The sequence below is a fragment of the Corvus moneduloides genome, chromosome 2, assembly GCF_009650955.1.
Source record: "Corvus moneduloides isolate bCorMon1 chromosome 2, bCorMon1.pri, whole genome shotgun sequence".
Classification (NCBI taxonomy): Eukaryota; Metazoa; Chordata; class Aves; order Passeriformes; family Corvidae; genus Corvus; species Corvus moneduloides.
The window spans coordinates 47,074,830-47,089,795 of record NC_045477.1 but is presented as its reverse complement, the minus strand read 5'-3'; the positions used below and the strand labels follow the sequence as shown (position 1 = coordinate 47,089,795).

Below are 14,966 nucleotides of genomic sequence, written 5' to 3'. Positions count from 1 at the left end.
GTACTTGCCACGTTCAGGCCTGCAAACCAACGAGATGCATGTATGGTGCGAGTGGAGATGATGTTTTTCATAATCACATTTTGAAAAACTTGTTCTAAGTGCAAAAAAAAAAGTCTGAAGTTGGATTGCAGTGCTCACCCAGAAACTTTGCCAGCTGGACCTGAAGACATTATGAGATCCACACTTACATATGTGTCTTTGCTGAAATCTACTTCCTTTCAGTGCTTGGTTCTGTGGGGTGCTGGAAAAAAAATGGTTTGGGGATCTTTCTTCTGACATGTCAGTGCCCATGAAGGCTCTTCCCATATATTAGTGCTGGTGCCTTAGCCCTAAAAATGAACAGAAATGTTTGCATATGGTTTTGGATGCAGCAGGTTTTTTCTCAAGAAGTGAATTTCAGACAGATAAAAAGAAAATATTTCATGGTGCAGATTACTCAGGACAGTTTTACATATAGTACCCTTCATATAGACATGTTTTTTTTGTAATGTTCTCTCTGTCTTTCTTTGCAATATGACCTTGCAACAGATTTAAGATCAAATATAGTAAGACAGGCCAAATTTATACTATGCCATAGTCTTTTAAAAAAATTATAGTGAAATAAAAACACACAGTTATATTATTTAACAATTAAGACAAATATTTACTTGGGAGTCAGCCTCACTTCAGAGTCTGTGGGAAGGAGTTGCAACTAAAATATAAAAGTTTGAATTCTAGCAACTCTTGCCCTGATTCTCCTTCTGGTGACAAAATTTATATATGTATCATCACAAAGTTGTGATGGCAACATCTGTTCTTTTCCACTTGCATGCTTTAAGTTACTATAAAAAATTCTAGGGCAACTACTAAGAACGTTTGTGCCTCATTTAGATAAAGCCCAGCCAGAGCCTTCCTGATGGCCTGCTGAGCAGATAACCTCAGACTTTTTGCATGAGATGCAGTAAAATATAATTGTCCTCAAATGTGTTCCCACTGAGTTAGGAAAATGCCAAACCATAATTGCATCCAGCTCAGAGCATTTGATGTATAAAATAATAAGATTGTTTTACAAGTGGCTCTTGCCATGCTAAATTTCACATTGAATTTTAGTGGTCAGTGTAAGAACTGAGTTCAAAGACAGACTTCTCAAATGTTCCACATTTTAGTTGTCTTTTGAAAATAATTATATCACAATTTTGGAGCCAAAGGTCTTTAGCCATAACTAACACAGTACCTTTTTCTGACTGCCTTTCTGCTTTTTTTTCTATATATGTGGCATTTGTATGTAGGCAATGCCTTCTGAACGATCTCTAATTTAAAACTCTTTGTCGTAAATACTAGGGATAGCTCACATATATTTTTTATTTCAGTGTTTTGTAACGCTGTACTTTCCGTACATTGCTTTGCGCATCTCACCCCGTGTGTGTGTGCTGTTACACTTGTTGTAAACGACGTGTCCTGGCTGCAGAGCAGAGGAATTGGCTGTGGACGGCTGAAGTACAATGTATAGGACTGCAGTAGCTTGATGTGCATTTGTTCTGGAGTAACTGCATTGCAAGGTTTATTTTACTCTTCGAACGTTGTTTGTCAAATGAATCTATTTTCTGGAAATACGTACAAACTTACATTCCTATTATTTTTCTCTTATTGTACATGTTTGAATTAAATAATATACAAAGCTGAAGTTCCTCATCTGTGTCTTAAAAAACTTTATTGTGCAGTTTTAAAATTGTTGAGGGTTTTCTATTGTCTACAAAATTTCCTCTGTGATGCAAAAAGGTATCAACTATCATATTTCTTTTAGTATTTTAAAGAAAAAAAGTCACACCTTCTTCTCTTGGTTTCCCAGTAACAGCTTCAGTACTTCTCAGCAGAAGTTGATTTTAACAGTGACTAAGCCTGGTTCTGGTATTGAAGTCTTCATTGTCTAGGCCTGTCCTTGTTGCTGTCTCAGCCTGTGATTCCTGTGCTTTACCTTCTGGTAGAGGGTTCACACGGTACCCCTTGGAATACATGCAAATGCAGCTTCTGTGTTAATAAAGAGGATGGTGACTTAAGTACTGCAGTGCCGGTAAGGAGGATTAAATTTTATTTTCTTTGGAACGAAAGCAAAGCCATTTAAAGGGTTTCACCCAAAAGGCACGTTCTGCAAATGTGTGTGAACAGGCTTACCTGCCTGCTTGATAGAGCAATGGGCAACACAGCTGGGGATTCAACTTCTCTGATTCGGGGAAGTTTTTTGTATCTCATTATTCTGACAGGGCAGAGGGCCACATCTGAAAAGTGTACCTGGGTTGTTCCCGCTCCAGGCTGTATCAAAAATTGGGTTTTGCTAAAACACATCACCTTTAACAAAATAACATGCTTTGCTGAAATCTTTTCATCAGAAATGTTTTGGCAAGTTCAAATGCTGGCACAATAGTTGGTTTGCTAATTCTTTACCCCTCTTTCCAACATCCAGGCTCTTATATTTCTTGGTTCACCTCAAAGATGAGAGTTCCCCGGGCCTCCCAAGGAAGCTCCTGCTGCAGTGGGATGTGTGCTGAGTGCTCCAACCTTAAAGTGAAAGGCACAGTTTGAGCACTTGGTGAGATAAGATTGGATGACAGAAAAACATACCCTGAGCAAACACTGGAGTAGGATGTTGCAATCAATAGGCTTTCTAAGGACCCTGTGGTTCATCCGGCCAGGGTGAGCTCATTTGTGCATTTTATTTCGTGCTTGGGCAGTCAGGCTAAATCCTGTAGATTGTAATTCTGTACTATCAGCTTTTAAGTTCCTTGAGAGCTGATCTGTCAGATGGAGCTTTTTGTTTGTACAGAAATAACACTGCTTGTCTTAGATTTTTTTCGTTGTTTGTTTAGGTTTTTTCTGAAGGCTGCATAATGATCTGTGCTTGGTAACAGAGACAAGGACTCGGGCCTTTTCGTGTTCCAGAATCAAAGGAGAAATGAAGAACTCAGTAATGAAAACCAGCACGCCTCATGGCTTGTAAGGGAAGCACACAAATACTCCTCACACAAATAAATGTGTTTCTAAATGCTTTACGAAGTCCAGTTACTCTAACTAGCTGTTGGGTATGTAATTGTAAGAATATGACAAGAATGTGTAAACTGTCAGCATAACACATTTTTTGTTCATCTTAAGTCTCCATTTAGTTCACTGCGATCAGAACTTGTCCTTGTCCAGTGCCTGGTGCTGAGAACTCACCTACTGCCACTATTAGGTATTTAGGCTCTGGTTTCAAAAAACAGATATGTGTGTGTTTGTATAAATGTTTTTTCATCGACACCTCCTTTATAGACTCCATGTGGCATCCCCAAATGTCTCTGCTGGCACCTACGGCAGGTTGCACCAGACAAGTGACCCACACCCATAACACCCTCCCTCTGTTTACATTACATCCTACCTTTCTGTTGTGCATCTTGGGGTATGTGTGTGTGTGTGTGATTGAATGACGCCTGGACAACATTTTATCTGAGTTGTTTTAATGTTCTAAGCATTCAGAGTGGGACACCTGCAATGGCAGCCAAACCACTCTGCAGACAAGCAGAGGTTGGAAAGTATGCATCCACATCACTGGAGTCGTATCAGTGAAGTTCAGAAGGGCAGATCTGAGAGGGCAGAGGTCAGCAGAGGAAGAAGTATCACTGCTCTTCAAGAGCTGAATTTCTCTCCAAACACAAGGTGATATAGGATTTACCAACTGTTTCTCCCAGCGATTTTTTTTCAGGAAAGCTGAAACTGCTTAAGGGGAAAGGAGGAGCCTCAGGTACACCATGACCCCTTCCTGTAAGTACACCCTAGACTTTAAGAGATACTGACTCACTGAAAAAGTGTCTAGAAGCTGCTCTGCTAATAGGATGACACATATCTCATTAACCATCCATCTCATGATCGTAGTTGTCCTATTCATCTAACAGAGGTGATTAGCACAGCAATCAGTCTAAAAACTCCTGCATCTCCTGCCTTTCAGGTGCAATGTTTTTTAAGCAAATGATGCACTCTTGCTCCTGTGTAGTTATTTTCAAGTCATTATTCTGTGATGAGACAAGGCACTAAAAAGCAGCTGAAAGAAACATTTCTCTTTAAGGCTATTTCTACAGCAGTTGTCTGCTAAAAATGCATCAAACCAGATTAACTGCAGAGTCCATCAAGGTAGAGGTAACTAATGAATTACGTTATTCCTAACTGGTAGGGTGGGCTGTTTTGTAATGACTCAAACTTCTAAGTGAGAGAGGAGGCTGAGGCTAAGCACCCTTAGAAAATTTCAGATGGTGCTTAATGGGTAAAGAGAAAAGGATTGTTCGTTATGGCTCTCGTGTCTTCTTCTCAGTTAGCACTGCAGCGACGTTAATTTGCCTACAGAAGTTCATTGAAGTAGAACAGCGAATTGCTGCACATGGTCCTTCCTTTTCTTCAGAGTGCGGTGGACACAATGTCCCAGGTTCAAGCCAGGGCACCTCAACTCTTGCAATATTTTGGTGTCGCCACAGGGTGGTGGTGAAGATCTTACAGAAAACTTCGTTTCTCAGCGGTGCTGAGGGAAAGTTCTTTGATTTGTGCAGAGCACACGTGTCACATCTTTGCAGTATGGTGACACTCAGACACTGCAGTCTCTTGAACCAACAAGGGTAAATTAAGGCCGCTTCCTCTAACACTCCTTAACTCCTGTTTACTTTTGGTTTTATCTTTCACTGTTGATGATCAGCATTTAGGGAGTTGATGATAAGCTCAGTTGACTTCCACTAGTCCTGAGACAGCAGCAGCTTCAGTAGTTTCAAGAAACACAGTTAAGAGTTGAGTTATGGCTTTTTTCAAATTAGTTACCAATAGCATATAATTTAGTAGCCCAATAGCTTTGACTGTTGCTTGAATAGCTAGATAGGGAGCCTGCTAATTACACATTAAAAACTTTGTAATTCTATTTATTTACTTTAATTCAACCTTGTTACCTCTTTTCATAATCACGTAATAATTGTAATGCCACATTCTCAGCATTTTTAGTTTTAATTGCTATAGTCTTTGTACCTAAACCATTGTAAATTACCTGATTCAGAAATGAACGTCACTACATATTTTAGCAGCACAATAATAGTGTGAGACATGCCTTCCTTCCCACCAATCAACCAAGCTGTCAGTGACACCACATTTGTGTGATGTATTTGTGTAAAGGAACAGGGAAATCAAAGCCTTATTAATCCATTTTAACTATTTTCTTTCATGTAACAGTGGTAAAAGCCAAAGTACAGAGCACTTCAGCTTAATATTGGAATAAATAGAAAGATTCCACTTTAAACCTCTGTTTTAATTATTGAACAGCTCTCAAAATTTAATCACTGACCTTTGAGAATTTAGTGACCAAACAAGTGCTTGTCCTCAAGGCACATATCTGAGTGTGCATTCCTTCACATGAGGCTTTTACACTCAGTTTAAAGATGCCCAAGAACACTGGAAGTACCAAGTGAACGAGGTAAGAACAGAGGTCCTATATATGTGATGATGGTACTGTCAGCTTGTGGAGTGGAGTGCATGTATGGAGACCACACTGTCTATTCTTTAGGCAAGGAACACTTCTTTAGACAACTGGGAATGGGGTTTTCTCTAAGTGGACAAGGACTGTCAGACTTCTCCGTGGGATGCACCATATCCTAGCAACATCATACAGAGCACTTCTTCCTTTTGCACTCTTCTGGAGTCCTTTGACTAAGGCAGCAAATGTTTATATACCTCAGAAGTAGCAAATGTTTTATCTATTTTCACCTTTCTTTAGTGCCAACCAGCAGTAGCAGACTAAGTGGGATTTTTCTGATGGGTGATCAAACATCTCTGAGTAAAGCCATTGGCAAAGACACCATAAATAATTTTAATAAAGGTAAAAAAATGGGGGACCTTTCGGAACACAGAATAAAAAGATTCAGGAACATGTCCCAAAATTAAAGTCTTACTCTATAAATTAGGTTAAGGGTATAGTTTTTCTTATTGAGGACATACTGGTGTCTCTCTACATGGTACTTGTGTGCATTGTTTCATGAGAGTGAGAAATGGTGGTGGAGAGATTAAAGAGAAGATACCATTTTTTAATCAATGCCAGTTAACTGATCTTACTCCTCATTAATAAAATAACAAATTCTAAAACCAATTGCGTAAAATTTACTCATTCTAACAATCACTTTTACCTAAGTACTTAACCTATACAGCCAAAGCTTCTGTGCATTAGACATTTATGGATATTAATTCCAAATAAAACAGGTATTAATTTTGTTGCTATTTGTTTTTTATTCCTCAGTCTAATCTCTTCCCAACAGTTGCTCTTACACTCAATTAAAGCAGCTGTATTCAGGATTAAGTCTGAATGTATTTCAATGGGTCTATATTAAAAGACAGTTTATAGGAGGGACTCTCTAATGAAAAGATAAATATGAGCTGGACTTTTAGTAGCAAAGTTACGTGAATTGGGAGAACCCAGCTAAAGACTTGTTTTTGCCAAAAAACCCTCTTACTTGATTCCTCTCACCTTTGCCCTCATTTCACTCTGCTCCTGGTCTGACCCCTCCTCTGAGGTTATTCAACTTATTAACCCAGTAAGGGACTAACTCCGGTGAATAATAATTTAAAAAAAAAAAAAAGTTATTGTTTTGTGGTGAATGAGGGGGTTGAATTGCCTTAGCTTACCTCCCATGGCACCATCTCCTGGGAGAGGTACAACCTTGCAGTCACAAGTAGGTGCGGGGAGAAATGGGGATGGAGAATAGTGTAAAGCTAATGTTTTAAATGTATAACAATTCTATGACTGATATCTCCATTAAAGAATTATTTAAAATAGCACTCAGTAGTCTCTAGGACTGTAATTAATGCTATATAGAGATTTATAAATAAAAACAAAACAGAAGAATAGACATGGTGAAAACCCATTTCCTTATTTTCCTCCCTCCACCACTGCACTCCCTTCTAAGGTAGACCTAGGCAGATGTACTTTTTCTTTCTTAAACATTTCAGCCAAAGTCATATAACTTACCTAAGAATGAAAAGCTGGATTGTACTGCTGGCTATTGTAGTCAGCACAGCAGAAACACAAAAACAGGATGTCTGCACCCAAGGGTATCCTGGCATCCCTGGCAATCCTGGGCACAATGGCATACCTGGTCGTGATGGACGTGACGGGTCAAAAGGAGACAAAGGAGATACAGGTACTATGTTCAGAATGAATGATTTAATGTATCAAATGCAAATCCATTCACTGCCAAATTTGTCTGTAGTTACTCTGCATGAATGGGATTATTCTGCCTAGCCTTCAGAAAACATTTCACACATTGGTCATTTACCTGTTTGAAGAAGGAAATATAAAGAAAGGCTAAATAATGAAAGCAAGACAGCTGATATTATGGAGATGCCAGGTTCATGGGATAAAAACAAAAGAAAAAAAGGCTTTACCTTCTATTGTGGGAATATTTTCAAGTCTATTTGAAAATTTTAAAGGCTGCAAACCTAATCCTACTTCTCTAAGATAGAAACTATATTTCTGCAAAGAGCTTCATGCCCAGTAAACCAAAAAAGCACCAACTGATACCTTGTTTGGTATAGTAGGAAGTATGCAGTGTGAAGAAGATTTCTCTTATCTAAACTACACATTTGTGGGACCTGATTCTGAGTGTGCCTACTTGCTGTAACTCAAGAGTCACTAGAGTAAGCTCAGAAATGGAGACTATTGAAAAACAGTGTAGGATTCATGTCTGCTCCAGCAGGCTATAATAGAGATTTGTGTGAGATATCAAAGCCAGAGATAATCTCAGCATCTTAAAGCTAATCACCCCCATAATACCTTAAGCCTTAGGTTAATGATGGCCCTTTCATCCATGCTGGAATATCAAGGACAGGGTTGCACAAGGTGATAAAACTGCAGGCATGTGGACATATCATACTTCACCTTTTAAAATATAGAAAGAAACAAAGATTTCCATTAGCACCTTAATAAACACATACACTTAAATGCCTTTTTTTTCTGTATGCAGGGTTCCAGAAAGGTCCAAAAAATGGAAAATCTTAAGCTTACTTATTTTCATTTAACTTATAAAGGGCCTTCCTTCACTCCAGTGAGTTATCACAGGATACCATTGGATTCTGATAAACTCCCCAACCATTTTTCCTAAATTAGTCTGTTATGATGACTGTACTGACTATTCTTTGTTTGAACAAAGTGGGGTGACTGTACCATTCTTTATATCTATGTACATACATCTTAGTGGTTTAATACATGAATATTAATTTTGTTCCTTACCAAGTCAATGAAATTTCAGCAGCTCCTGAGATGTGCCCATTGTGCAGAAAACTGCTAAAGAACTGTTCTCTGGTCCATATGGCTGGAGAGTTAGTCTTGGGATATGGTTACAACCAACTCTGTTTTTCTTCTATTGCTGCACTCTGAATGCAAATCCAGTTATTTGATCATGGACCTCTTGGTCATCTGTACTACATCTGTACTACAAAAGTAACTAATATAATTGCTCTCTTTAGAGCAGTGGAAAGTCCATGTCATGCTAGGTACAGGGATCAAGAGTGTGAATGCCTTCCTCAACTCTACAGGCAATATTACTTCACTGTAATGATCCATTACCACCGGTCAAACTCCTACACATCTCTTCTTGAGGCAGGAATTTAGGATTCAGAGCATCACAGAATCATTACAGCTGGAAAAGATCTCTAAAATGATCGAGTCCAACCATTAACCCAGCACTGCCAGAACCACCACTAAACCATGTCCTTGTTTCACTGCTAGGCTTCCTGCCCCTGCAATGCTTCCAGCTGAATGTGGCTTCCTCACTCCATTTCCACTGATGGAGGCAACAAGAGAAGGAGTTTTCATATTGGTGGTCCTCACCAGGATATAGCGACTCTACATATCTCAACAGCTCACCTCTTTATGACAAGGATTTCTTCTGCACCCAAAAAGCACCATCCTCAAGCACAGTTTCTGTCCTCTTTGTCAATCTCTCATAAGATAAAAGTATCAGCAGTGGCAGGCACTAAAAGTCAGGAATATGAGTATGTTTTACATTACTGTTTGCCCAGGATTGAAGAGGAAGGATTAAAGAAGGACTCTTCCCAAATTTTCTGGTAATTTGTTTAATGAGAATCTTTTTATTTCTGTACTAGGTGAACCAGGAGTTCCTGGCAGTCCAGGAAAAGATGGTGTCAATGGCGAGAAAGGCGAACAAGGTCAGAGAAGAAGTGTTTCAATTTAATATTTGTCTATTAACTGCTGCCCTTGTGTTTGTGAACTCATCCTACAATCTCATGTATTTTTATTTCATTGCTGCTGTTAAATTCTCTCATTTGTAAACTGAGAACAGCAAACCGTACAAACAGCATTATTACTAACATGGGAAGCCAAAGGCCCTTGTGCAGAATTGATCAGGTTCTTTTCCTGATGGATTGAGCTTATGTCCTTTATGGTGTCTTTTGTCTATCAACTGCTGAAGTGCCTCTCACATCATGAGATCTTCACCTTCAAAACCTTGTGCAGCAGCCAGAGGAGTTTTGAAGACTTTGATCTTCAGACCAAGAATAGATGAAGGATAAATGAAGCCTGGGGTGCCAAGTAACTAGGACAAAAAGCCTTTAGTTGTGGTGCAGTAGCAGTCTGGGTGACCCAAGAAAAGCTCCATCACATAAAAATTATAGAAACACATGGCAAGCAAGTTCAGGGTGTTGTCAAAAAAACCTCTTTTTCTGATTAAATTGTGAACCATCTCACCCATTTTGTACGCCAAAGACTGTAAAGAAGTGTCTGGACAGATTTTGCTTTTTCATGAGATGATGTGAGCTGTCAGTGTTATTATCAGCCCATAGACTACCTTCCTTTCTTTGAACTTATTCTTGCTGCTGTCAGCCAGAGCACCCGTTTTCTAACAAAATAACAGGCTCTTCAGATATTATGCTTATCCTGCACTTAAATGTATGATAAATTGTGTGTACAGAGAGCACAGTATGTACAGTGGAGACACACACCTGCACAAATATTCCTCATGCTGAAACTCAATTTGTGCCTTCCAATGGAAGATCACAAGAAAGTTGTGGGGTTGTTTTGTTTTTATTATTATTTGGTTTTGTTTTTGTTTTCCTTTTAGGAATCAATGGGACTGTTGAAGAGAAGGGGAACAAAGGAGATAAAGGAGAAAGAGGACCACCTGGGAAACTGGGACCAAAAGGATTTATAGGATCAGTGGGTTACAAAGGTCAGAAGGGAGAGCTGGGACTGCAAGGACAAAAGGGGTTAAAAGGAGACATTGGACCCATAGGTCCAAAAGGGACAAAGGGTGAAATTGGCTATCCTGGAAGAGTTGGTTTCCCAGGGCCGACTGGCCCGATTGGTAATCCAGGTCCTAAAGGTAGTACTGGAGGTATGGGGCCACAGGGTAATCCAGGAGTTCAGGGGGAAAGAGGCTTGAAAGGAGACAGAGGAGACAAGGGGAATGTAGGTGCCCCAGGAGTCCTGCCAAGGAGTGCTTTCAGTGTTGGCCTTACAGTCACCACCAAGTTTCCCCCTCCGAATCGCCCAATCAAATTTGACAAGGTGCTGTATAACAGCCTGAATGACTTCAACTCAGCTACTGGCAAATTCACCTGCAAACACGCCGGCGTTTACTATTTCACCTACCACATCACTGTCTACTCAAGGAACGTGCGAGTAGCTCTTGTTAAGAATGGCATCAAGATGCTGCACACGATGGACAGGTACCAGAGCGGAGAGGACCAGGCCTCGGGAGCTGCCATCCTTGAGCTGCAGGGAGGAGATGAGGTGTGGCTGCAGGCCCACCAAGGAGAGGCTTTCAATGGGCTGTTTGCAGACGGTGATGATGATACCACCTTCTCTGGGTTCCTCTTGTTCAGCACTGCTGACCCACTGGAGCCGCTGCTGTCACCCACCCCATAACTCGGTGTTACCCCTGAATGCTGCATGTCTGTGCCCTTCAGCCCTCCCTAAGAAAGTTGTTATCTGCTGGACAATTCCTACTGCATTCAACAGAAAACAGACAGTTGGTTTCAGGAACAGCTTCTGCACAAGAGAGGACAACTCTTCAGAATCTACAGTGCTGGGCTTAACACATTAGTGCTTTGGTGACTTACTGTAGGTAGGTACCCCAGTTCTGAAGAACAAATGTTTTAAAACAAATTGGGGTGAAATAAAACACAAAAGTTCCAGAATTATGTCATGTGGGTCCCTGACATCTTGTATAAACAAGAAGCAACAGTTACTTCCAAGCTAGTTGATGTCTTCCAAGGTGGCATGTGTAGATGAACTTGAAACTTGGTTAGTTTGTATCCAACCACTTTAAAATTATTTTTAAACTTGAAATTAGTGTAGTTGGGACTGCTTGCTGTATGGCGCAAGCAAGTTTCATTGTATCTGAGTGGATTTAACAGCTTTAAAATATGGGTTTTTGCTCTCTGTGTAGTCACAGATTTCAGGTCTGAAATTGAGCAAAATGGAGTGATAGGAGGAAGTGCAATGTGGATTCTCTGATGTGGGCAGATATTATAGGCCAGTGCAAAAATACAGCATAAAGCTGCTGTACTTTAGAATTAGCTGGTGCAAAACAAATTTTCCCAGATGAAAGATAATATTTTATCAACACTGAAGCAGCCATGCCAGAGATCTGATCAAGGGATATTTCCTGTGTCATAGAACATTAATTCTGTGATTTTTTTTCCCCAGAATTTTTGTTTCCTTTTTTTCCACCTTTTCTCCTAAAACTCAAAAAAATGAAAAAAAAAAAAATGTTGGGAAGTTTCATTCACTTCTCTTAGAAGAAAAGAATAAAGTAGAGATGCCGATGGAGATGGGTCAGCATCATGAAATTCAGTGCAAATGCAGTGTTGGGAGCGTAAGGCCGGGCTCCCATCAGCAGGGAGCCCGGGGGACAGGGGGATGTGGGCATGTTCCCACAGTAGCTGATCCCCGAGTGTGGATCACACAGAGCCCGAACGAAAAGGGCGCGGTGGGTTTTTTCGGGAGGAACAGCTGCACGTCTCAAATGACAGCGAGGGAGATACAAGGTCGCTGGGGCGGAGGAAAGGGCTATGTGAATTTTTCACCACGACGAAGTTTTTTCCCGGAAGCCACAGGCTGCAAGTTTGTATCACAGAAACATCTAAACAAAAAACCGTTTTAAAATGGCCTTAGGTTGAACTGGAGAATGTGTAGGACAGGTATCAGCCGGCAGAGGATCTGGTGCGGCCGGCTCGGGCGCTGGTGAGCCGGGAAGCGGGACACGCCGGGGGAGCGCCGAGAGCCCGGGGCAGAGGCGCCCGGCGGGCTGAGGGGCGGTGGCAGCCGGGAGCTCCGCCTCGCTCCGCCTCCTGGTGCCGCTCCTCCCCTCGGCGCGGACGCGCGGAGGTCGCGGCCGAGTAGGGCGTCCGGAAGCCGCGGCCGGGCCCGCTCCGCTCCGCTGTGCCGTGCCGTGCCGTGCCCGCTCCGCTTTGCCGTGCCCGCTCCGCTGTGCCGTGCCCGCTCCGCTGTGCCGTGCCGTGCTGCGCTCCCCCATGCTGGCCGGCTGCCGGCGGGCGCTGCCCGCGGCGCTGGGCCGGGCGCTGCGGGGCCGGGCCGTCAGCACCAGCTGGTGCCCCGTGGGCACCGCCTTCGATGCGAAGCAGCAGCAGCCGCTGCGCGGTGGCGCGGCGGGCAGGGACACGGTGAGCGGCGGGAGGGGAGGGCCGGGCCTGCCGCGTCAGGAGGCGGCCCTGGCTGCTGGCAGCCTCGTGTTTTGCTCTGCTTGTCTGAACCTTTTTAAGGGAATTTTTTTTTTTTTTTTTTGGGCGTAATTTTTCTCTTGTGTGTAATTTTTTTAAAATAAGAGTTTATATTGGTTCTAGCAAACCCAAACGTTGTGACTTCTGGACACAGCAGCGTTTGATAGTGATGGCCTTGTGCGTGGGAGCGCTTTGAGCCTCAGTGGTGCTCATATGCTCATAAAGTGGGATTACCCCTTCCCCTACCAGCCCTGCCCTGGCTGCCGGCGTTCCTGTGTCAGTGCCGTGCCACTGCACTCCGGCAGTGCTTCAGGAGCAGCCACGCTGCTCACATCCTCTTGCCTGGGCATTATTCTTGACGTTTTGCCTGTGGCAAAAAAGGGATTTGTTTGCTGATTTGGTGACACATGGGTTTTCTGATGGGTGTCTTTTTAGGGTGAGTCAGGGACGTTTGTGAATATGTGTCCAGGGAATCAACAGGCTCCCGGAGAGGGTAAAGTGGCACAGTGCATACAGAATAGGTGCAGCTGTAAAATCCAGGTGTTTGCCTGCTGACTCAACTATTCCTGTCATGGTGCCCAGCCTGGTGGAGCTGTCGAACTTTGGGATTCAGAGAGGACAAATCTGACTTCTGTTTTTAATCTTGCACTTGCTTGGGAAACCTTTCTTCCAGTTCTCATGCCTCTGCAAGCACACTGGTGAAAGTCTTGCTTCAGGAAATAATCCAGTTAAATATTGTCCATTCGGCTGGTCTAGGAAATGTGTTCCAAATGATTCACTTGGCCCACAGTTCTTTTGGAATAGAGGTATGTATTTCAGGCACACAGAGAGGCCGTGCCAGGTAGGATGTAAATGCTGAGGCCAAGCAAAGAGAAAAATGTTTCAGCCATGCAGCCAATGCCATTAAAGAAGAGAGAACTGCACCGGGCTTCATTTTTTTTTGTAATTTTTAAATTTTTATGTTAATCTTGATATCATATGTAAGAGGAGTTCCGTGGCTAGTTTATCTGTAAGAGGAGATACCTCATGGTCACAAAGCACTACATGTGCAGGAAGAGCTTGCTTGGGAGGGTGAGTGGTGATGTGGGGCAGCAGGAAGACCTGGAGTTCTCAGGGATATTGCAGGATACTGCATCCTCTGGCTGAGGGAAGTGAAGGGGCAGTCTTGAGTCTCTTACAAAGCAAACATTATTCAAGGGTGCTGTGATACAAGTGTATTTATGTTTGTGTGCATGCATGTATAGATACAAAAATACCTTTTTCGGTGTTCACTTCAGTCCAGTTCCTGTTCCCAAATAAAAATTAAAACATGGGAAGTGTGAGGAAAGGTTTTCTTTCATTAACAAAGAAAGAAGGTGCTTTTAGCAATAGTGACAGAAAGAAAATAGGAAAAAGCAACTCAGAATGTCCCAGATACATACTTGAAGGGTTGCTTTTGCTTCAGAATATGTACTTGTACAGACAAGCTGACAATTTGTAGCTTTTCATTTTATTTGGATAAGTACTTGCCAGCTGTATGCAAAACTGCAGCTGACTGCTATAATACAAAGAGTTTGCAGAAAGTGCATTATAAAGTGACTGGACTGCAGACTTGAAAATCCACATAGTGATTTTTAGATACTGAGGTTGAATTTGGGAAGGGATAGATGTTGTGTGAAATCATGTACCTTTCACAGTTCGATGCTGTAGTTACAAGGTAAAGAGATGCTCATGTTGTAGTTGGGCAGTTGCAAAGGGAGTGTATCGCTTGAAGTGATGCTGTTTTAACTTAAATGAAATTAAGGAATTATTAGGATAAGGTTTTTCACCCAGAGGGTGGTTGGGCACTGGAACAGGCTCCCCGGGGAAGTGGTCACAGCACCAGCCTGACAGAGCTCAAGAAGTATTTGGGCAATGCTCTCAGGTACATGGTGTGATTCTTGGGGAGGATGCTGTGCAGGGCCAGGAGTTGGACTTCAGTGGTCCTTATGGGTCCCTTCTGTCACCTGGAATAAAACACAAAACTTTTCCAAACAGTGTTAAAATGATAAAAGCAGATCTTTAATTGAAAGCCTTCAAGGTGCACAACATGGCAATATGCAGATGTGATACAGTAGTTCTGCAATTTTTATAAGGTTAATTGATTAGTATATCTATCAAATATTATCCAATTAGAAGAGCTGTTGGATTAGGTAATTTTCCCCCTGGGTTCAGCCCTATTGGAGCGCCCCTTCTGATCTTCTAACTCTGCATTTTAT

General features: G+C 42.0%; 2 protein-coding genes across 2 annotated transcripts in view; both read left to right on the top strand.

Moving 5' to 3' along the window:
• Window positions 1-1,764: 1,764 nt before the first annotated feature.
• Window positions 1,765-11,187, top strand: LOC116439637 (complement C1q and tumor necrosis factor-related protein 9A-like). The gene is made up of 3 exons (XM_032099445.1): window positions 1,765-7,169; window positions 9,133-9,195; window positions 10,107-11,187. Exons 1-3 carry the CDS (start codon window positions 6,950-6,952, stop codon window positions 10,910-10,912), a joined length of 1,089 nt encoding a protein of 362 aa, XP_031955336.1. The 5' UTR covers window positions 1,765-6,949; the 3' UTR covers window positions 10,913-11,187.
• A 1,320-nt stretch (window positions 11,188-12,507) lies between these two features.
• MIPEP (mitochondrial intermediate peptidase) overlaps window positions 12,508-14,966 on the top strand; it is a 68,427-nt gene continuing 65,968 nt past the window's right edge. Inside the window, exon 1 of the mRNA XM_032099435.1 lies at window positions 12,508-12,672. Within this exon, the coding sequence (XP_031955326.1) occupies window positions 12,523-12,672 (150 nt within the window). The 5' untranslated portion in view covers window positions 12,508-12,522. The remainder of the gene's footprint in view (window positions 12,673-14,966) is intronic.

Excerpts from the sequence above, each read along its gene's own strand:
- LOC116439637 (XM_032099445.1), top strand. The coding sequence starts at position 6,950 with ATGTACTTTTTCTTTCTTAAACATTTCAGCCAAAGTCATATAACTTAC. Across the intron at positions 7,170-9,132 it reads AGGAGACAAAGGAGATACAG|GTGAACCAGGAGTTCCTGGC; the intron begins GTACTATGTTCA and ends TTTCTGTACTAG. Across the intron at positions 9,196-10,106 it reads TGGCGAGAAAGGCGAACAAG|GAATCAATGGGACTGTTGAA; the intron begins GTCAGAGAAGAA and ends TTTTCCTTTTAG.